At 42.9% G+C, this 21,444-nt stretch overlaps 1 protein-coding gene across 2 annotated transcripts; it reads right to left on the bottom strand.

The window, feature by feature from the left end:
- Positions 1-312: 312 nt before the first annotated feature.
- Positions 313-21,215, bottom strand: Ppm1k (protein phosphatase, Mg2+/Mn2+ dependent 1K). 2 transcript variants are annotated; one of them, XM_050131796.1, is made up of 8 exons: positions 21,039-21,215; positions 15,992-16,121; positions 13,340-13,853; positions 11,504-11,604; positions 4,983-5,148; positions 4,339-4,483; positions 3,142-3,276; positions 313-1,854 (listed from the first exon to the last, which is right to left on the bottom strand). In XM_050131796.1, exons 3-8 carry the CDS (start codon positions 13,777-13,779, stop codon positions 1,723-1,725), a joined length of 1,119 nt encoding a protein of 372 aa, XP_049987753.1. In that variant the 5' UTR covers positions 13,780-13,853; positions 15,992-16,121; positions 21,039-21,215; the 3' UTR covers positions 313-1,722. The 2 variants fall into 2 exon arrangements, with proteins under 2 accessions (XP_049987753.1, XP_049987754.1); XM_050131797.1 differs by lacking the exon at positions 15,992-16,121.
- Between the last annotated feature and the right edge of the window lie 229 nt (positions 21,216-21,444).

Raw genomic sequence — 21,444 nt, 5'->3', positions numbered from 1 at the left:
ATGCATAATACAATGTATCTTATAGCCATTTGTTGTTGATATTTTGGTTTGGGAGACAAGCTGTGGCTCAGGCTTCCCTGGAACTTGCTATACAGCCCCAGGCTGATCTCAGTCACCATCCTCCTTCTCTTACCTCCTCCCCCCAAGTCCTGAGATTATAGGTGAAGGCCACCACATCTGGCCCCATATATATTTTTAATCCAAGTGGTTATCTAATAATAACCACTGATTGTTTACTACAGAAAACCACTCAATCTGCTGAGTATCCTTCGGGATAAATATATCAATAATTTAAAGCTAACTCATAAAGGCTCCATAAATCTGTTCCCTTTAATGTTATATTACTTCAAAATATTTACACACGCACCACACATATACCAAGTTTACACAGTTTGTGAAAATAAACTATGGATTAATTCCAAATACACATTTAGGGATTCACAGTTTAACAGCAAATTTATATGCAGGTAAAAAGGAGTGTAGGTTTACATTCCTAATTTACCTAGCAAATTGACATGTTGAATACACTTTCTAAAAGATTTATTCTTCCTCATAAATCTCAGAAATGAGGAAAATGGAGACATAAACTTCAAGCTATGTCTACAGCAGTGTGAGTCATTGTAACATTATCTTTACTAACAAATGACCCAATTAGCTTACTTTGTGCGGAAAAAGTGATACAAACATACTGTTTACAAAACACACAACAACAAACTTACATACACCATCACCAAACAGAAACACTGTCTGTGTTTCCCTGTACATGTTTTGATCAAGGAGTCTGTACATTTTCCTTGGGACATTAAGGAACAGTTGGAGCTATATAGCACATTCAACTGCAGAAAAATGGGAGTGGATGGGGAAGGGGCTAAAAAGAGTTCAAATACACAAGAGGGCTATTTACAAATCCGGATACACTTCAGTCCTGCCTTTTGTCTGAAGAAGTTTGCAGGGTTAAGCTTACTAATAAATGGTCCAGAGTACAAGATACAGTAACAGAAAAGTTTTTCATTTTGACTCCTTGGAACATTTATTAAAAAAATAACACTTGTGGGTATTCCTCCCTTAGAATTTCTGCATCTCCTGGGAGTACTTTTCTTTAGTAAATCTATGCTTGTTTGTCTCTAAAACATTCAAAAAGAAAACAAACAAACAAACAAAAAAGACACTTGTAAGTGGGAGCATCCTGGAGTCCCAGGTACCCAGGAAACTGAAGTAGGAAGACTGAACCAAGGAGTGCAGGGCCAAACAGTGAGAACTGTTTTAAACAGGGAGAAAGAAAAGAGAAACATTGAAGATAACACACTGACTAGCTGTCAAAATTCAGAAAAATCTGTCCAACTGAATAAAGAACGAACTCATTAAAAAGAAACCAGATCTGCTTGGTAATCTTAAAGATTTGAAAGCCCCAGACTCACTCTCTAGCATCACAAAACAAAGCACATAGATTTACCATTCATCAAGTGTACCAAATCACTTCCTCTCCCACTCAGCGCGGAGACTCACAATGGCTTCACAGCTTTGTCATGGTGCTTATGCTGAGCATGTACAGTTGCACATAGTGATGAGGGTTTATGGTGCCCATGGCTGGTAAGCTTACACTGCATTAGGATCTATCAGTTCACAGGGACACACAGGGACAGGTGGCCTTCTGGGTATTACCAGTTTCTTGCTATGCCCGCTGACACCTGCAGCAGAGGAACCCTGAGTCCAGGCTGGCAATCAGGCCCATCTCCCGCTGGAGGCAAAGCTTCTGCTGAACGAGAAGTTTATCTCAGAGTTCTTGTATTTTCCCCAGGCACCAAAGGGCACCACGATTGCAGTGCTGTTGTCTTCGGTACCATACTGTAGAGCCTGCAGGAGCCGGGAGAAAGAGAAAAGCCAAGAGCTGCAGTCGTTGGACTTCTGTGCAAACAGACAGCATCCTTTCTCCACAAAGCCAACTGGTTCTACACAGTTAATAAATGCAATTATCTAACACAGTTTGTGACTGCCTCAACCCTGTATCTATGTTCCACTATGGTTATTAACTGCACATGAATAATAGATTATCCAACTATTTCCCATCCTCCACTGTAGCAATCTTGGCAACTGAAACAGCTTTAAGCTGAGAAACACTGCTGAGTGGCTCCCAAATAGGACACACCCAAGACCCTTAGCATGGTGGCAATCATGGAAAAGCCTTAATAAGTGCTAATTCTTACCAACAAAATTGCCTGTAGGAATTTAGTTGAAGAACTTAAGAGCTTTGGAGAGGAATAAAAAAGGAGAAAATATAACATGCATGTCTGAAAACAATACTAGAAACCTACCCCTTGGTATACTAACTTAAAATCTAACATCTCAGAAATGGGTATGTACAAAAACGTTTGTAGTATTCCTTCTACCACGGTTAAGTGGGCGTTAACTAAAGTGCCTGCAGCAGGACTGTAAACCACTTCTAGACGCCACTTCAAATAGTGAGTCAGTACTGTTCAGAAGGGCTTAGGGTTGCAGTTAGCATCAAACAGATCAAAAGATCTCACAGCCTGAGTTAAAAGATGTCTGGTATGAACAGCTTCAAGGAATGTAAAGGGCTTACAAACAAATCCTATGAGAAAAACATGTTTAAAATGTATCAAATATACCATTATACTTAATGTATAGTTGTTAAAGTAACCATTAAAAATGGTGATAAAATAATAGGCAGTGAGGAAAAACAAACAAGAAATATGATCTTTTAAAAGATTTACTTATTTATTTTGTATAAAGTGTTCTGCCTCTGTGTATGCCTACACACAAGAAGAGGGCAGCAGATCTCATTATGGTTGTGTGTCACCATGTGGTTGCTGGGAATTGAACTCAGGACCTCTGGAAGAGTAGCTAAGGCTCTTAATCTGGGTCATCTCTCCAGTCCTGAAATATGAATTACTAAAATCCCATCCTATAAGTCGATTCCACTAACAACAAGATGCAAAGCTAAACAGTCAGAGCTCTGTTTTTCTCAAGGCTTTGTGCCTCACTCAGTAGGAGAATGCTCACCCAGCACTCGAGAGACCCTGTGTTCAAATTCACTGTACTCAAGCTAAAACACTAGAGGCCTCTGCTGTCCTTCATCCTCTTCTCTCTGGGAATTTCCCACCAGAAGCTCCGCTACGTCACCTGTTCAGTCACTGCATGGGCTGCTTCATTAGGATCATGGCACTGGTTGACAAAGTCACAGATCTCTTGACTATTCACCATGAAGTTAATCCCATCTGTGGTGAGGACCAGGAAGCTGTCCTCCGCATGGTAGAGCTGCAATCAGAAGCAAACCGATGTGATTAAGACTAGGCTGTGCCTTCCAGTGATCCAATAGCATGGAAACTTTATTTTGCAGAGTGGCCAAGTGGGTCAGAGTTCATGGGCAAACCGAAAATGTAGCTGAGAATCAATACCACCTAGGACAAACCAAACTTTTACCTAGCAATACCAAGAAAGAGGCCAGACAGCCAAATGCCAAGAGTCTGGATTTAAATGCCGCTTGTATTATTCAGCTGACCCTTCCATCACTCGACGGTGTGAGCCTCTTTTTACTTTAACTTGTCCTGTTATCTCAATTTGTTTCTCTTCCTTTTAAAGCGAAGAAAGTTATATCTCTTTTGAACAGAGGTTGCCACAAAGCAAATACTACGTAAGTATTTTTTTTTCACAAAATGAGTTTTTTTTTTTTTTTTTTTTTTTTTTTTTTTTTTTTTTTTTTTTTTTTTTTTTGAGCCAGGGTTTCTCTGTGTAGTTCTAGCTATCATAGAACTAGCTCTGTAAACCAGGCTGGCCTCAAACTGAAAAGATGGGCCTGCTTCTGTCTCCCCAGTGTAGGGATTTAAGGCGTGCACTACCACCACCTGGAATAAGACATCTTTTTAAGGCCGGAAATCTTTCCTTGAATTCTGAACATTCATGCCCTACCATTTGTGAAAGCCTACATTATACTGTGCTGACTCAAGAGCTCTAGAGAAGCAAGCAGCAGGAGCTGTATCATGCTGGGCTCAGTTTAGAGTAAAAGAGGCGTTACACTGAGTGTTGAACTGAGTTGAGAAGGGAGGTCAAGAACGACTCCCTAGCTGAGAGAATGGCTCTGTCTGGCAGGCTTTGGAAAGGATGGCCACAGAGCCCCTCTGCCGGGGGAAAACAAAAGCCAAAGACATTACCCTCCTCAGATTGGAAACTAGCATCTCACTTAGAAAGTTTATTCTGCACACATTAGTCCCCCTTGAAAAACAGATCTCCTTCAGGTAAATCTTCCAGGACAGCCAGCAGCTGGAGCTGAGTCTCGGGTCATTCCCCATGGATGACCCAGTGTTTCTGACCCCTTCTTACCTTAATCCTCGTTGTCTCGGGCTCTGCGATTACACCACTGGGTTTAAGATCCAAATCTCCAATACTCCTCGTCATTGCAAGTCTGCCGTTTACATGGGGCTGTCCCAAGCTATTCCAAGACACAAACCCACCACATTTCTTGATCCTAGTTAGGAAAAGATAAAGTTAATGACAGTGATGATGATGACAATAATATAGAAAATTAAAGCACTGGCTTAAATATCAACTTTAAAAATTGAAATCCGGAGCCTTCTATGTCAGCCCATACCCATAATCCAAGAATTCGGGAAGGCTGAGGAGGATTTTGAGTTTAAGGTAAGCCCATGGTAAATGCCCAAACTTTTAAGTCCATAAATAAATTAGATAAAAATGAAAAACTTAGTCCACATACAGTGTACACATCCTGATAGCCCAGCACTTGAGAGGCTGAGAAAGGAGAAAACAGTTTAGGCTGCATGGTGAGCTCCAGTCTTGACAAACCCAGTCCACCCCAAACAAGAAAATCTGGCCTGAGGTAGTGGCTATGCACAGCAATGCTTGCAAAGAGGCCCTGGGGATTTATGGCAGCAGAGGGAATGCCACGTTCCATTTCTATGGCAACTGCAGCTATCACCCCATACAATGTCTGGTCATGGTGGCAGTACCTTTCTTTCTCATCCTTTCTTTCTGGGGTATGGTCAGTGGTCAGCTTCATGGGTTTTCCTTTTCTACACAAAAGAGCCCGGCTGTCTCCAACACTGGCTACCACCAGTTCAATACCATCTCGCAACAAGGCTACCGTGGCAGTAGTCCCAGAGGTCAGGAGGCTTGCTACAAATATTACAAAACAGAGTATCAGTTAGCGACAGATATGGGATTTTTACTAAGAATAAAACAGAAGCATTGTAACCTAAGGCTGGCCCGTACCGGTCTAATTTAACAAGAGCTATGTAAATGCCCTGCCAACAAACCAAGGAAGACCATGCAGAGAAACAATTATTTAATTCAGTTATAAGGCTCCATGCAAACAGAAAGATTGGCAAACTAACGTGGCGAGCAAAGCATCAGTGTCTCCAAACGGTCTGTGTGTAAAAAGCATCACAATTATGATGCCTTCGTGTGCATAGCAAGTGTCAACATAAAACATGGAGATGCCACTAATCTGGCTGCTGTGGCAGATGGCAGATCTGCTGGGCCCAGTAGGTGGGCCGCCTTTCTAAAATCATGAGTTTTGGATCATTCTCTTTCATTCCTTACTCCTGTCCAGTCAAAGCAGTACTAGTTAACTAGGGGAGGAGAGAAATGCCAAGTCCAGACCATTTGCTCTTCAAGTTCTACAGTGGGCATTTTTTCCTGCTAGAACTACAACTTATAAATGTTCACACACACACGCACACGCATGCACACAGTTAAAGAACCATACCCATTTCTGGTTTTGATCTTTGTTGGCTCTATACCTGAAGAAAAGTTATTCCCCCCCCACCTTAGATTCTACATCTGAATGGTAAAAATGAAATTCATTCCAGTTCCTCATCAACATGACATACTCAACACGATTAGCTCCAAAAGTATCCAGTGACAGAATCTGCAGCCCAAAGCAGATGAGCATGGCCAGCTGCGACTCCTGGGCAGGAATATGTCAGCAATGTACAACTTCTCTGCCATCGAGGAAAGCCCAGCGTCACTAGGCTTGAGGTTGCCGCTCTTTTTCTCCCCAAGCCTATCACCTTTGTGCGTCTTCCTTTGACTTAGTCTAACATCACCTATTCTGGTCTGTTTACCACTAATAGAATCGTTTAAGGTGCGTGAAGCCCTGTGAAGAGTAGAACGACTATGAAACTATGAACTGAAGGACAATACAGAGAAGTGGAAGAAGTTGAGAAATAACTCATTTAAAGCAGGAATTATCTCTAGTGATACTGCTAATCCTATAAAGCATTGTCAAAAGTTTAATTGGATTAGTTTTTTTTTTTTTGCAGTACGAATTCTATATCCAATCACTTGATTGTTGCGCTATGTAATATTTGTAGAAAGCTTCCTGACCATCCAAAGGCGACTTGTACGCTATAAGCTGATTTAGAAACCTATAATTGATTTAAATGACAATCAAGTCTTTCCAAGATGTTTTTTAGAGACAGCTTTTCAAACGTCACCAAATAATGCATTTTAGAAAGAGATGAATACATTTTCCAGTCATTATGTTATTATACTAAAATGCCTGCTTTAATCAGGAAAATAAATGGAAAAGCATGGATACAGTCTACTCAGTCTTTTGTAGTCATGCCAAGTTCACTGAGAAACGGCATCTACAATTGCACTGTCTTCCCATTTATCTCTTGCTTTTAGAACCATTAGATCAAAGCAATGCTATCATAGCACAGCAATGTTGAGATGTGTGTCAGCACACGACAGAAATGTTTTAACATAAGGACCAGTGATGCTTATCTTACAAGCGTTGCAACTTTCAACCTGATATTAGTCAAAGTCTATACAACAATAGACTATTTACAGTTCAGTCAATTATACGATCTACGATCTATTTTCAAATGGCTTTAGAAGAAGTCAGGCATGCATTAGATGCTACCAGCCCAGGGAATCATGAACTCTTCACGTTAGCTCTCATCAACAGCTTTTCATCACGTGATCTTTAACTGAAGACGACAAAAGAATTAGCATGTATAAATGAAATTTCAGTTTGGGCTGTAGTTCCCAGCTCTCTCACCTCTGAATTTAAAAGACCTGGGGCTTTTATCAACTCACCTTCCCAGTTTCAAAATCTCAGGATATATGGGGAAGGTTTCAAAACTAACCGTTGATTCTGGCTTGATATGCATCTAAGAATATAAATTAGTGAATCAGCACTTATTTCCATGTAACAGTTAACACAGAGGTAACAATCGTCATCGTCTGCCCTACCAACAAAACTAGGAAACTAAGACATTGTTCAGTAAGTCTTAACACTCACTGGATACTTTATACCGTACATCCTCTCACTAGCGGGACAAGGAGGAAATGGAGATGTCCCAGTAGCTTGGGTTAGGAACTGCGAGACTCTTTTCATCTGAGACAAAATTTAGCAGCTCTCTCTTTCCGCTGAAGCCCAGCAGATAGAGTCCACAGGCTCCAGGTCTAGAGTTGCTGAGGAGGCACAGTTCTCTGCCACAGACAACACGCACAGAGGCAAAGGAGAATTTCACCCAGAAATTACACTCAAACACAACAATCCTGTAACACAAAGGGGAGCAGAGAGGGAGCTGCAAAATAAGGAGGAGGGTTTCCAGTAGGGGACCTTTCCCTCGCAAATCACATCCGATAGCAGGAGATGCTACCTCAATGATTTCAACACTCAGCAGCTTCAAGTTAATAGTGTCTATTTTTCCCATCAGACTAACATTTCTCATAGTGTTGAAACTCTAAGATAGAAAAAAAGGACGCATGTATGCATCTGTACCAAAACACCAGTGCTGACACAGACAGGTATCTGCATATGTGTATTGTGATTGCACACGTGAACACACGCGCGTCTTGAAGACAGCAAATTCAATCAAATTGGGTCAGAAAACAATGCAGTGTAAATTTGAGTCATAGCAATATTAGAACTGTCCCCTAAACAAAATAATTTATATTTGATAATCAGTACATAGAAGGTGTATGTAAACTATAGTTTACACCAGCTGACGGGGGTTTCAATTTACACGGAGAGGCAATCAAAACACCCCCTATGCCAGAAACAGAACACAAGCCATTTGTTCATTGCATATAATGTAAGAATTAAGTATGGGAAGAACTGTTTCCAGTTGGAGGACTTAAATTCAATGTTTATATGAAGGCCAGTGTGGCTCTTGAATGATAAGATTTTTTTTATCATGTTTGTAACTTGATGCAATCTAAAGCAGGTGTTTCTGCTCTCTCTCTCTCTCTCTCTCTCTCTCTCTCTCTCTCTCTCTTTCTCTCTCTTTCTCTCTCTCTCTTCCCGCAGTGCTGCAGGACGATAGAAGAGAAGGAAAATGACCACAATTTAAAACAGCAACAAAAAGAGTAAAATCTAATGCCACCCCCAGTGATTATTAAGCTGTGTAAATAATAATCCTTATAAACTAATATTGCTGAAAAATCTACTTAAAATTGGTGATCTTGACGTGTATAACTTTTTTTGTCTACCATCTGTTTTGTTTTAAATGGTTATTTGTTAAAAAAATGAAGTGAGAGGGTATTTCAACTCATTGCTTGGTTTCACTAAATGTAAAAACGACTGACATAAATTGAATTTAAAATTTTGAAGGTGATGCTAAAAGGTTGGAAGGCTAGTTCAGTGGTAGAACACTTGTCTAGAGTGTATGAGGTCTGCTAAAAAATAATCCCCACTCTCTTGTCTCACAGCAAGGGCTCAGGGGAAGTGGAAGTAGGGGAGATACAAAGAAATGAGAAAAGACAGCAAGGGTAACCCTGGTCATTGAGAATGTTTGCCAGCTAGCTCTGGCTCAACACACACACACACCAAAAAGAGTACTATCTACCTTTAAAATACTTTTTAAAAACATTAAAATAGTATTTCAGCTCAATACTTCAATTAAAAAGTTAACTTTGGATAACTTTGAAACCTTATGAGAGACAGGTCTAATTTCCATTGAATCTGATCTGGAAAGACCAGCACATAGTATTCTGTCTTTAGTAACTTTATTTTGCCATCTGAGAGATATTTACAAATACATCTTTAAAATAGTTCTCAAACTCTGGTTTTTAAGAAGCACATGATAGGCACAATAGTACACAGAACACTTTCTAAACACTTTCTAACCAGCGCACTGGGTACCACCCTGTTTTAAACAGTGCACTGGGTACCATCCTGTTTTAAACAGCGCACTGGGTACCATCCTGTCTTAAACAGCGCACAGGGTACCATCCTATTTTGTTCCCTTTTAATCAGTTCTTCATTAAAAAGAATAATAAATTTTAAGACATCTTTATGAAGTTCTAAGATTATCCCAAAGGATGAAAGAGCAACTAAAGTAGCAAAATATATCTTAATTTGGTTATTAGAAATAAATGATATTTTATTTATTTAACAACTGTATTGTATGAGTCATCTAAAAAGTCTCTAGAAGATGTACAAATCAAATTCAAAGTCTCCTGAATTATGATTATTAAAAATATACATACAAGTTAAACATTATAAATTCCATCTCCTGAATTATAATTATTAAGAGTAAATGTTTTTAAATTCGACACCAAGCTTAATATTGATGGTTTTAATCACCAGCATTGATTATATCATTTTTAAAAAGCTTGATTGCACTCATGAAGGGTTAATGAATTTTAGTGTTGGCCATATGCCAATGCTCTGGGACATTGTGTTCTATGAGTCATGGGCAGTAAATACAGCTGTTTTGTAGAACAGCTGGAGCACAGTACTGACACTGCATCCCTTAAACACTGTGATGAAGCAGCCAAGTTCACAGCCACCCTAGCAATGGGTAAAAACACTCCAAGTGGATTATTCTAAAAATGCTGGGCGTGGTGGTGCATACCTTTCTCTGTGAGTCTGAGGCCAGCCTGGTCTACACGGCCAGCTCCAAACCAGCTTGGGAACCTTAATGAGACTCTGTCCCCACCCCCCAAAAAAGTAAGACCATGAGAAACTGTTTCACTTCCTCTTTATGTGTTTTACTCTTTAGGAGAACAAAAGCTAAATCTTAAGCAGAAACCACACCCTCTGTCAAGTCCCCACTAAAGGAAGGGGAGATAACTTTGGGTGCAAAAGGAAGCAGACAAAATGATTTCAAATAACTCACCAAGTGAAAACTACATGTGCAGACAAATGGAGAAAGAATGGACCATCAAGTGTACTGGGGAGTGTGATGGTCAGCATCTCACAGTAGCAGGCAGGGGCTGGAGAAGCAGCTCAGCAGCAGAGCCTGCTGGCCTAGCATGTTCCAAGGCCCTGGGTTCAACAGGGATGGTGGTGGGGAGGCTGATATTTAAATGGTATACTCAGCTATCCTAGGGCCACCCTTTCCTCCATCTTGCTATTAAATATGCTAATGAACAAGGCCCTAATCTCCACTAACCATTTCTTCTCTTTGAGTTGGAGCTCCCTGTGTGAAATGGGGAGAATCTCCATCTGGCTGAAAAAGGCATTCCTGGGGGGGCGCTTTGCTGGTTAACAGGAAAGAGAACTAAGAGCAACATTGCCCCACCATGCTGTAGCCTGTCAGCCAGGAGCACACATTACATGGCTGCTGCAGACGCTTGCAAAATTAACTTTAGTATTAATGCACTTTTGGTGAGCTAACTAGAGAATATTGGATATACTTTCCTGAAATTATTTTGATAAACTTAGTCAAAACAAAAAACATTTACTTTAAAAACTTAGCACAGTATATGAGTTTTTTTAAAAAATGCATTTGTCATTTTCTTATACTTAACAAAACCAAAAATGTCACTAGTTACCATAGGAAATCTGCAAGATGGAGAAAGAGAAGACAAATATCTCCCTTCTGACTATACAAATGGGTGCCAATCAGTCATTTTCTGTCAGACTTAGGACTTATTGCTAATATTCTTCTTTTTAAAAATATATATTCATTTATTTTGTGTGTGCATGTATGTGTTTGTTTTTTAAGTGCACACAGACATGCCATAGCTCATGTGTGAAGGTCAGAAGCGAACATATGGAAATTGCTTCTTTCCTTTCCCCATGTGGGTCTTGGGGCTAGAACTCTCAGGTGATGAAGCTTGGTGGCAGGTGCCTTTACCCACGAACCCCTCTCTCTGATCCCCTAAAGTAAATGCTGAACAATTATCAACCTTGCAGATAGGATTATCCTGCAGTGTTTCAACTAGTGGTCTGGCAGGGGGATGAGATCCTCTTAGTACGGACATCTTGCCCATAAAACTATTCATCAAATAGATTGAAACATTTTAAAATCTTTTTCAAATTAAAATTCAGTAACAACCATTTTGGAGCGCCCCCTTCTGAAAGGTCATTATCGAACATAAAAGTGGGACCCTGACATCAGTTCAGATTCTAACAGCATTGAAAAGGATTCTTTGTATAAAATTATTTCTGTAAAAACTCCCCACAAGCAAACATGCAACAACATTCCCACCACGGAAGACCTTCCCCTTCGCTTTCCCCTTTCCCCACCAATCCTTAAGGCTCTGAGGCATGCCCTGACTGGCTTACCATCAGCAGACAGGTGGGCATAACTGGAAAAGGCTTTATCAATTTCTAGAAAGGCCATGGTCAGGACTGTTTCCAAGTCTTTCTCCTGAGGAAGCAGATCCCTTTGGGGAGAGGAAAGAAAGCTGCGATCACTCTGCAGTGGTTTTCTCTTCTCAGGCAGTGCTCCAGCAGCCACTCCACACAACAGGCCTCACGCTTTCCTCTCAGACACTTTCACTGAGGATTCAAGAACTGAGGACCACATATTGGTCTCTGAATGCACTAAGTATCGTGAAGTGTGTCACTGTTGGGCTGGGGCTCATGCCATCATGCTCTGGGTATGTGGTGCTGGAGAGGCAACTCAGAGTTCCCTGTTAGGTAGGACTAACTGAGCTACATTAAACCCGAGGCTTCTTAAAGGCAAAGGCATGAGAATCTAAGTCGGGGGGGGGGGGGGGGGGGGGGGGGGGGGGGGGGGGGGGGGGGGAAAGTGGTTCTGGTGGTCGCCTGTAATACTAAGACTTAGGAGGTGAGGGCAGGAGGATCAGGAGTTTAAGGTCATCCTTAAATCAGTTCTAGTCCAGCCTGGGATGTGGCACTCTACCTCGGAAAAACAAACAAGGCTGTTTGAAGATGTAGTTTAAGTGGCTGGGTCTTTGTCTCAATTGGAAAAAAAGAAAAGAGCTTCAGGTCCCTACCTTCTGAGCCATCTCACCATCCCCAAGTCTTTTCCTGTTCTTAAAGAATTCTTAGTAGTGCAACCCTGATTGACTTAAATCACTCAGTTTGTAGAATGAGGTAAATCATGCAAACTGACAAACTACCTCTAACTATACATTGGAAGGTAAAACGGTAGCCCATGGCTATGACTGCCACACTGTCTCCTCTCTTTCATTCTAGAAGCGGTGTGACTCTCAAAAACATAATGAGTGTTTTGGGTGAGAACGGCTCCCACGGGCTCATTTATTTGACTGCTTGGTCCCCAGTTGGTGGAACTGTTTTTTTTTTTTTTTTGGAAAGGATTAAGAGGTTTTAAAACCCCACACCATTCCGAGTTAGCCAGCGCGCGCTCTCTCCCCCTCTCTTCCCGTTTGTAGATAAGGTTATCATGTCTCAGCTGTTGCTGGCTGTTGAAAGGCTGCCTGCCATCATGGTCATGGACTCTAATTTCCTGAAACTGTAAGCAAGTTCCCAATAAACTTTCTTTTATAAGTTGCTTGGTCACTATGTGTCTTCACAGAAAAGTAACTAAGACAATAAGTAAACTCTGTGCCAACAAGAGTAAATACTTCTTCAGAAACACAAAAGTATAGCTCCATGGGTAAAGTGTTTGCTGTACAGACATGAAGACCTGTGTTCAAATCCCTACCTCCCATCTAAAGGCAACATGTGCGGCTTTACATAGAAGCCTAGGGGCTCATGGGCCAGCCAGTCTAGCTAAAAAAAAGTGTGAGCCCCAGGTTCAGCATGAGACTCAATCTCAAAATTAGGGAACGATATAGAAAGACACTGATGGCCTCCACACACAGATGGGTGCACATACACACACACACACGCACACGCACATGCCCTCCACGCACAAATTACCACAAACACAGGTGAGCACACACGTGAGTAAAATTTCTCACAAGTTATCTTTGTCCTTTATAATTTACTGGAAATGGTAATCTAGAGGCGCAGATTCTCAACTGCGTTTCTCAAATGGCGAACAGGTACATAGGCCACGCTGACTACTGCACACACTGATGCGGTGGCACGTGTGCACTCGAGGAATTCAGTCTGCGCTGGCTATCTCAGCCACAGGGAGAATATTTCAACAGCCTAGAGCAACTGCAACACCAAGGTCGTCATACATACATCACACATTTTTCCATGTGCGTGTGACAGAAGTCAGCAGCTGCCGGTCCCCCGTGCCCGTCGTATACTGCAAAGTACAGCACCTCCTCTGTCAGCTGTGCGAACCCAAACCGATCTTCATTTTCTTTCCGTTTGCCAATGAGGGAGGCACTGCCCACGTTCTCCAGGCTAATTTTGGGGATTGGCTTGCCATACTTGATGCTAGGCGGCAGCAGAATTGGCTCATCGATGCGGTTATCCCAGATCCCAAAATTGTCCCAAGTGGCTGGCTGCCCGCTTCCATCGGGGTCAAATCGAGAACACCTGGGCTCGGTGGTGGAGCTGTAGCAGGCAGGAGTCACCTGCCTGTTGTCCTGCAGGAAGACGGAGCTTAGCAACACTCTCTTCTTCACCTGGTTCCCGCCGCTTCTGGCCAAGGTAATTAAGGCCGCCGATAGCATACTGCAATGCCAAAGGCCTCAGTCACAGGGAAAGACAGAGCAATAGCAGAATTCCTTGAAGAAAATTGATGCACCTAGGGGTGGGGGCAAAGACAAGGTCATAGTCAATAATCCAAAACACTGCTAATACATCATCAGATGCCAGAAACGAAAGCCATAAAGAGTCTGACATTGTGTATGCGCCGTGCGTGCACGTGCAGGCATGTATGTGTACGGACTCTACATTCTATTCTTGAGAATGCTGAATCAAATAATTTACCTACCCCCTTCAAGTGTTTGAATTCTATAACAGTTGATAATATGCATATACAAACAACACATGTATCTCCGATTTAATCTGCTAACACTTTGGGGCCTTGCCAAAATGATCATGTTGATTCGGCTGGCATGCATTCAGGCCACACTCTGGAAGTAGAGATCCTTTCCTCGCAAACTCAGCTGTTCTGAAGACAAGATACTGTAATTGTCAACAAAAACAACTGCCTCTCCTAAGGACGGAAGTAGGGAAAAACAGTGGTTGCTAGAATATTTATAATAATTCTATACTCAAAGAGTAGCCAAGTTTAACAAAGACACAATTTGGGATCAGGGTTTTTTTTTTTTACTTTTAAATATTTTTATTCATTCTTTAAGAATTTCATACAGTGTATTTTTGTCATATTCACCTAACTCTTCCTACCAATGCCTCCAAGGTCCACCCTACGTCCCAGCCCCATACTTGGGTGGCCCATCAACTTCAATGTACTCCTGGGTGTTGGTCCACCGGGTAGGGGCACAGTTGACCTACCGGGAGCCAGTCTCTTAAACTGACTCTTCCTCCCCCAGAGGCCATCTGTTGTCCAGAGTTCCTCAGTTGGGGGCTGATGCACCCCTTCCCACTCCATGCTGGAAAAAGGTATTATATTATTCTCAAGCATACAAACCAGGATTGTGTCTGTAGTGCTAGCTACCAAGGACAATGAAGTCAGAAGAATCATTTCCATTCAGTTCAGATCAGTCTAGAAGACACAGTGGAACACTGTTTCAAACAAACAGTTGAAATTTATTTCATAATAAAAAAATGAGTTAAAAAATCTATCTTTTCAGGGCCTGTGGATATGATAGTATCAATTAATCTCGCCAAAATGCATCAACATTCACAAAAAAAGCCAGCTGGAGTTCATATATGCAGAAATGCATCGCAAATTTTATTTTATTTATTCTTAAACGTACGTACTATGCATGCAGTGTTTTGTCGCATATATGCCTGCAGGCCAGAAGAGGGCACCAGATCTCATTACAGATGGTTGTAAGCCGCCATGTGGTTGCTGAGAATTGAACTCAGGACCTCTGGAATGTTCTTAATCTTGAGCCATCTCTCCAGCCCACACTACAAACTTTAAACGATAACTTTCAGGTGAATTTTTGTGAATTAACTTTAGCTAAGGGTGGGAAGGGCCGTTATCCTGGTCAGCAGTCGAAGAAAGATGCAATACAAAAAAATTCCCTTAGAAATCCCGATGAGGATAAGAGATAGGTGGGAGGAGGGGGAAGGGAGAGGGATAACTAACACTAAGGATGTTTGAAAAAGTCATACAAACTGCCTAATACATATATATAAATATCCTCTGGGAGTCAGGGGAGAGGGAGAGAGAAATTATACACAGGAGATGCTGATGCTTCTGGAAGCCATATGTAGCCAAATAAACGTTCGTGGCTGGTGTAGGATACCCCCCCCCCCCAGCCCTCAGCTGTCTGTCAGGGGTGTACCAGAAACTCTTTACACAATACAGGCTGCTGTGATTGCTCTTGGTTGCCCACTAGAACTATACGGTAAGACCCCATTGCTGAATCCACCCACCACACACTTTGTCCACAGAGACGGCCTTGTAAAGTCCCATCTCTATACCCAGAGATGAGTGCCGTTCTCAGACCTCATTGATGTTACTTTGTGTGTGGACAGAGACTGATGCAGAAACTCACAACCGATCAAAGCGCCACTCAGACAACAGTGGGACATTATACTACACCTCTCCCCTCAAGGACCATCCAAGAAGATGGAGCAGAAAGATTCTAAGAGCCAGCCGCTAGGGAGGAGTGGCAGGAAACAGTGTCTTCTAAACTTGACACCATTGCTGCACTCTTGAACTCACAACAGCTGTGGTTGCTCGCACAAGACCAAACCAGTCACCATTCTAGGATGGAAGGGCTGATGGGAACTCCCCCAACTCACCCCTGAGGTGCTATGGACAGCTGGTGGATTCTGGGAGAAGGAGAGCCAGTTTTTCTTTACAGGTGTAGCAGCTGGTCTGTTGACTATGCTCAGGAAGGCCCCACATCCGTGAGTTGATGGATGATATAAACTGGAAACAATGGTCAAGGGGGAAAAATGACATAAAGGCAAAAGTGGGGACTGGGAAGTAGATTTTAGAAAAGTTAGGAGGAAGAGTGTGTGTGTGGGAGGAGGGGTTGAGTATGATCAAAATACACTGTATGCAATTCTTTTTTTTTAAAGTAATAAAAATATTTTGACCAAATTTTGAGATACACAGAAAAGTGGCAGCCCGCATTCTGGGTGTATCTGTGAGGATGTCTTCAGAGACCGTGAGAAACGAGTTAGTGCTCGGTCAGCAAATGTCATCCTAAGTATGGTTGACATCATCTAATAAGCTAGGCCCTCTTCTTAAGGGCATGTTTTTCCTCCTGATCCAGGGAACACCAGACCCCAGCTTCTTCAGCCTTTGAATGGAGATTCACACTAGCGATTCTCCAGGGTGCTTACAGACCTTCAACCTCACACTGGACTCATAAAACTTTCAAGTCACACTTCGGCGGCCCATTAGCTCCCGATAGAACAACTTACTTGGAAGATCCAGGCAGCCCTGACTCTGCTCTCTGGCTCCCTGCACAGGAGTGTACTTGTCCCCTCGCAATGCCCTCCTGATGTTAAGGTGCTACCCGCCATGGAGTCCTCATCAGAGCGCCTCCAGCACCATGTCCTTCAAGACCCAGAGCAACCTGAACTAAAGTCACCCAAACAAACTTATTCTGGTTTTACTCATTTTTCACACCTATTGGTTTATCCACTTATACACAGGCATGGAGTGCAAGTTCCTTGGTGCATACGAGGAGGTCAGAGAAATACTTGAAGGGAGCTGGCTCTCCCCTTCCGCCATGTAGCCTCCAGGGACAGAACACCAGTCTTGGCAGCAAGCACCTTTTATCCTCTGAGCCACCTCACTGGCCCAGAACAAATGTTTTATATCATTTCCCCGAGTCACAGGTTTCAATAAAAATATGTGTTATAGGTGACAGCAAAGAGAAATGTCAAACTATCATAATGTGGCATTATTAGAATTATTAATCACTGATGGATGTGATTGGCACAGCAGTAATTATTCCTTCTAACAGATGAAGCAATATGTGTGAACAATAAAAAAATAAGTTTGTTTAGGTGACTTTAGCTCGTGCACACTTCCTTAGCAGGCATACACCCATCTTAAAGTAACAGGACAGCAGACAAACGACTGAAATAGCTCTTCTAGAATTCTCTGGCCCTCCTCTTACGCTTCTCTCTAACCCTCAAAAAAAAAAAAAAAAATCAAATGATAAACACAACTGCTTTCTCATCAGAGAAGAAATGCTCACAAGCTATATTAGTGAATGATAAAATTAAAGTACAAGCGGACAGTTCCTTTGAGCCTATATAAACTAACAGTTATCATCAGTTTGACCTTCTCTCATATTATCAACACTGTCACTTCAGAAAGTTAGCAGAGCAGTTATAGAGGAACACTTGCTGGAGAGCATTCTGCTGGCTGAGAGTCAGTGTGGGCAGCTCCGGAACTAGGTCAGCACCACCTAGACAAACAGATTTAAGTGGTTCCATCTCCTTTGCCAACCACACCAAAACTAAACCACACAGATCCCTTTTAGAGCCTCAGGAAAACTATTCAAAGACAACCTGTGTTTCTAAGCTACACAACTCTCAAACCCCCACACAACCCAGAAGTCTAACTTAACGGTGGAGCCAGGTCTTAGCTTGCTTAAGACCCTCAATTCAAAACCTAAGCAGCCCCCAAACAAAGATAAAAACAGCAAGAGAAAAGCAAACACCCTCACCCCAAACCAAACAAATCTCTGTACATAAAGAAAGACACCCCCTGTTTCAAGTTTGGAAAAAACAAAAAAAAAAACCATAACATTCCTCCCTTCCCATCAGACCAAGAGATCTTGGAACAGGTGCAGAAATGACCATGAACAGACAGCAGATGGGGGGGGGGGGTAGAAGTGTGAAAGACAGCAAACACTTAAACAACAGCAATAAACAAAACAAAAAGCTGTGCCCTTAAACAGAATGGAAAACAGCCTGACAAATGCTCAAGCATTGGCTTTGTCAGACCAGCAAGCAGCAGTGGGCTGGGATAAGCTTATCAGTTGTCCACTAAAAAGCAGTTACTTAGCTAGTTGTTACTAATCAGGGAGAGTTACGTAAATCCGCGGATTAGAAATCTAAGCTAACCAATATTAGTAAGCCATTTAAACAATTATATTTAATCTTTCAAAGTGAAATCACCCTTTTACTGTTTTTACTACACAAAAATGTCCCAGAAAAGTAAAAGGAACGCAGAGTATATACACATACGCATATGATAGTCTACTAACAGTAAGGTAACTTTGAACTGTGGTAAGGAAGAAAATAAAGATAAATAATATGTTTGGAATCCTAGATACACAACATAACAATCTCAAATATATTGGTAATTGTACATAAAAGGGGAAAAAAGAATGCTTGCCTGAACTATTTCAAATTCTTTATTTCCCAATCAAAACACAAATGGAGTATCACAATTTAATCAACGTTGGTCTTTAAAATTGTATGTGTGCATGCACACAATTAAAAATACCTTATGTATTCTATCTATTATAAACGTCTGAAAACATGCCTTTCCACCATTTCCACAATGAGTTCTGTGACTAAGTCAGTCTCCCTACCTTCTTCCTCTACCTGATACTTAAAAGTGACCAGAAAGGAAAGAAAGAAGTCAATGTTAGAACGAAGTTGTCCCCATGTAAGTAACTCCATCTAGCAGGAATCTCAGCCAGAGGCTAAGGAAGCTGTGAGATGTCCTCGGCACAGTCGCTTCAAGACAGCACTGCTGAAACTCACTTCTGCGGAGCAGCAATCCCTGGCCAAAGACATCAGAAAGGAGCTTTGTGGGGTGGTCGACCCCCTAGAATCTCACCACTTAGGGTGTGGAGGCAAGAAGACCAGGGGTTAAAGGCCAGCCTGGGCTACTTGAGACTGGGCTACTTGAGATCCTGTCCCAACAACAAAAACATCAGGATTGAAAAATGCATCTGCCTCATCAACCTTTGAAACCACCCTTTGAATTTACAGCGCAAGCACCCACATACACAGCTGCAAGACGACTGCACCGATTTTACTCTTCATATTTCTCCCGTGTGATGCTTGTCCAGCAGTCTAACTCCCAGAGCTGTTCCATTGTATTTCTGGAAAAAGGAGGCACTGTCTCTATAGCAGGTTTTGGCACGGGGAATTTGAGTTCAACTGCTGATGAATGCCCAAAACAGTTCAAAAGGGAAAGTTCCTGCTACCACTTTAAGCAAGCCCAGGCAGAATCGGGAGTTCTGGCAAGCAGCATTACTGATATGGCTTAGATTTTCCTCTCTCCAGGAACCCTGTGCAGTAACTAACTGCATAGTGGCACTGTGCTAACTTATCATAATGGGAAACACAAGGTAATTTTAATATTTTTTCGTTGTATTTGTTTATTGTATGTGCCAGTGCAAGCCGGCAAAGGTCAAAGGACGCCTTGGAGGTGCACCTTCTGTTGCTATCTGTAGATCCTGGTGGCAGAACTCAAGCAGCAGGCTTGGCACCAGGCAACTTCACCGGCCAAGTCCAAGGGACATCACCAGCCGATTTTTAATATTCTTAAACTCCAAATGTCTTTACCATCATCACCAATGAAAACCCAATGCACCCCAATAAACAACTAAAATCATCTGAAAAATCTCTGAAATGTATTTTTAGCAAATCTGCACTCAATGTCCTTACCTCCTTTTAGGAGGAAAGAAAATGTATTCTCTTACAGGAGCAAAGAAAACAACAAAACCCCCAGTGAGCTCCAGGCGTCTGTTTAGACTTGTGAACTGAGACTAGTAATGAAAAGTACTTACTACTCGATTCTGTGAAAGGGGTGCTGACGTTGTCAAGGAAAAAGAGAATCAGATCGCAAGGAAAACAGCTATGAATAAGAACTCATTATCCAAAGCTTCCGTATTCAATGACATTTGTCATGCAGTGGTGATCTGGTCTCCAGTTTCTACACTCTCTCTAGCAGGGCAACGCCTTCCCTTCCGCGCAGCCCTGCAGATCTCGGGCGGCCCCCACTGTTTTCTCCCTGGGGTTCAGGTTCAGCAGAGGGCACATCTGCTTTTCCCACCTGGGGCACCTGGGGTGAGGCTGGGGGCTTTTGCTGTTACTATTTCTCTGACTCCTACCAAAAAACATCAGCGGCGCTTTTGAGACTCGAAATCGTCTAGCTGCTTCTACCCACAGCCTCATCTTTGTCTCCTCCGGGTGAATGTGCTCATCTACAGAAACAGGCACCAGGAGCCACTTGGCCTTAAGACACGGTGCTTTCCCGGCAAAGCAAAACCCAAGCCCTCAGATCCGAGCCACCAGGGCTCCGCAATCCTTCTCTACACCCACCTCCTTACAAACCCTACAGGACAGCGACCTGAGTTCGTTTTCTGACCTTGGCCGAATCGGGACGCGGCAGGACTCCGGCCAGCGCAGCCCAGCAGACCTCCCGGCACCCCGGAGTCTTCATTCCGGGAAACAGGTCCCGCAGTGGCCACGCCTGCTCCCTCGGGCTGGAGCGCACCTGGGGGGCCTCGCTGCAGGGAATCTGGGGCGGCTTCGGCTTTCCCCACTTTCTCTACCCCTCCCTCCGACTGTGCCCACCCTACAAGCCCCGCTCCCACAACGGACACTTCCCGCTTGAGGTCAAGTTCAAGGCCGATTGCAGCAACCGAAGAGCCGGATGCCCGGGTGCAGCCTCGGTGGGCCTCGGCGGGAACAACTGCACACCACCCGGCACACAGAGGCACTCAAACCAAGGCCGAGGAAGCTGCGGTAACCCATCCCATATTTCTCCGCCTTCCTGAGGAACACTCCATTCCAAAGACCGCCAAGAGATTCCCGTCAACAGCCTAGGGGAATGAGCGAATTGAACTATTCAAGCGCTTACCTTGTGATGGTTGTGTCTGTAAATTTCTTGACTAGCTAATGGAAGTAAAGAGAAGGCTGATAAATAAGTCTGACTTCTCTTGTTGATGCGAATCTCCAGAGCTAGCAATTAGGGAGGCCACAATCTCCTCTCTGGAAATGCTCGAACATTTTTTCAGCCGCTGGCCAAATGGAGACCGGGAGGAGTCTGCTCCCGATGATTGACAACAACTCCGACCAGCTGATGCTCGGCAAGTCTCGGTGCCTGCCCTCAATCTCAGCCAATCATAGATCTAGATGGGATCGAGCCTCCTGCACGGGTAATTTGACCTCTCTGATTGCCAACTGAGTGTAGCAGAGCGACGGCAAATTGGACCAGTAGCTGCTCGACATGGCGCCCCGCCCTCCCGAGGTGGCTTGGATCAGAG

This window comes from Alexandromys fortis, unplaced genomic scaffold (genome assembly GCF_014885135.2).
Source record: "Alexandromys fortis isolate MF-2015 unplaced genomic scaffold, M_Fortis_MF-2015_v1.1 scaffold_343, whole genome shotgun sequence".
Classification (NCBI taxonomy): Eukaryota; Metazoa; Chordata; class Mammalia; order Rodentia; family Cricetidae; genus Alexandromys; species Alexandromys fortis.
This window is presented reverse-complemented; position numbering and strand designations above follow the sequence as displayed.

What these genes read in the sequence shown, in the direction of transcription:
- Ppm1k (XM_050131796.1), bottom strand. Translation starts at nt 13,779, where the DNA reads ATGCTATCGGCGGCCTTAATTACCTTGGCCAGAAGCGGCGGGAACCAG. An exon ending in TGCCCACCTGTCTGCTGATG is followed by an intron (nt 5,149 to 11,503) that starts GTAAGCCAGTCA and finishes TAATATTTGTAG; the next exon opens with CAAGCCTCCTGACCTCTGGG. An exon ending in AGAAAGGATGAGAAAGAAAG is followed by an intron (nt 4,484 to 4,982) that starts GTACTGCCACCA and finishes TTTCCTAACTAG; the next exon opens with GATCAAGAAATGTGGTGGGT.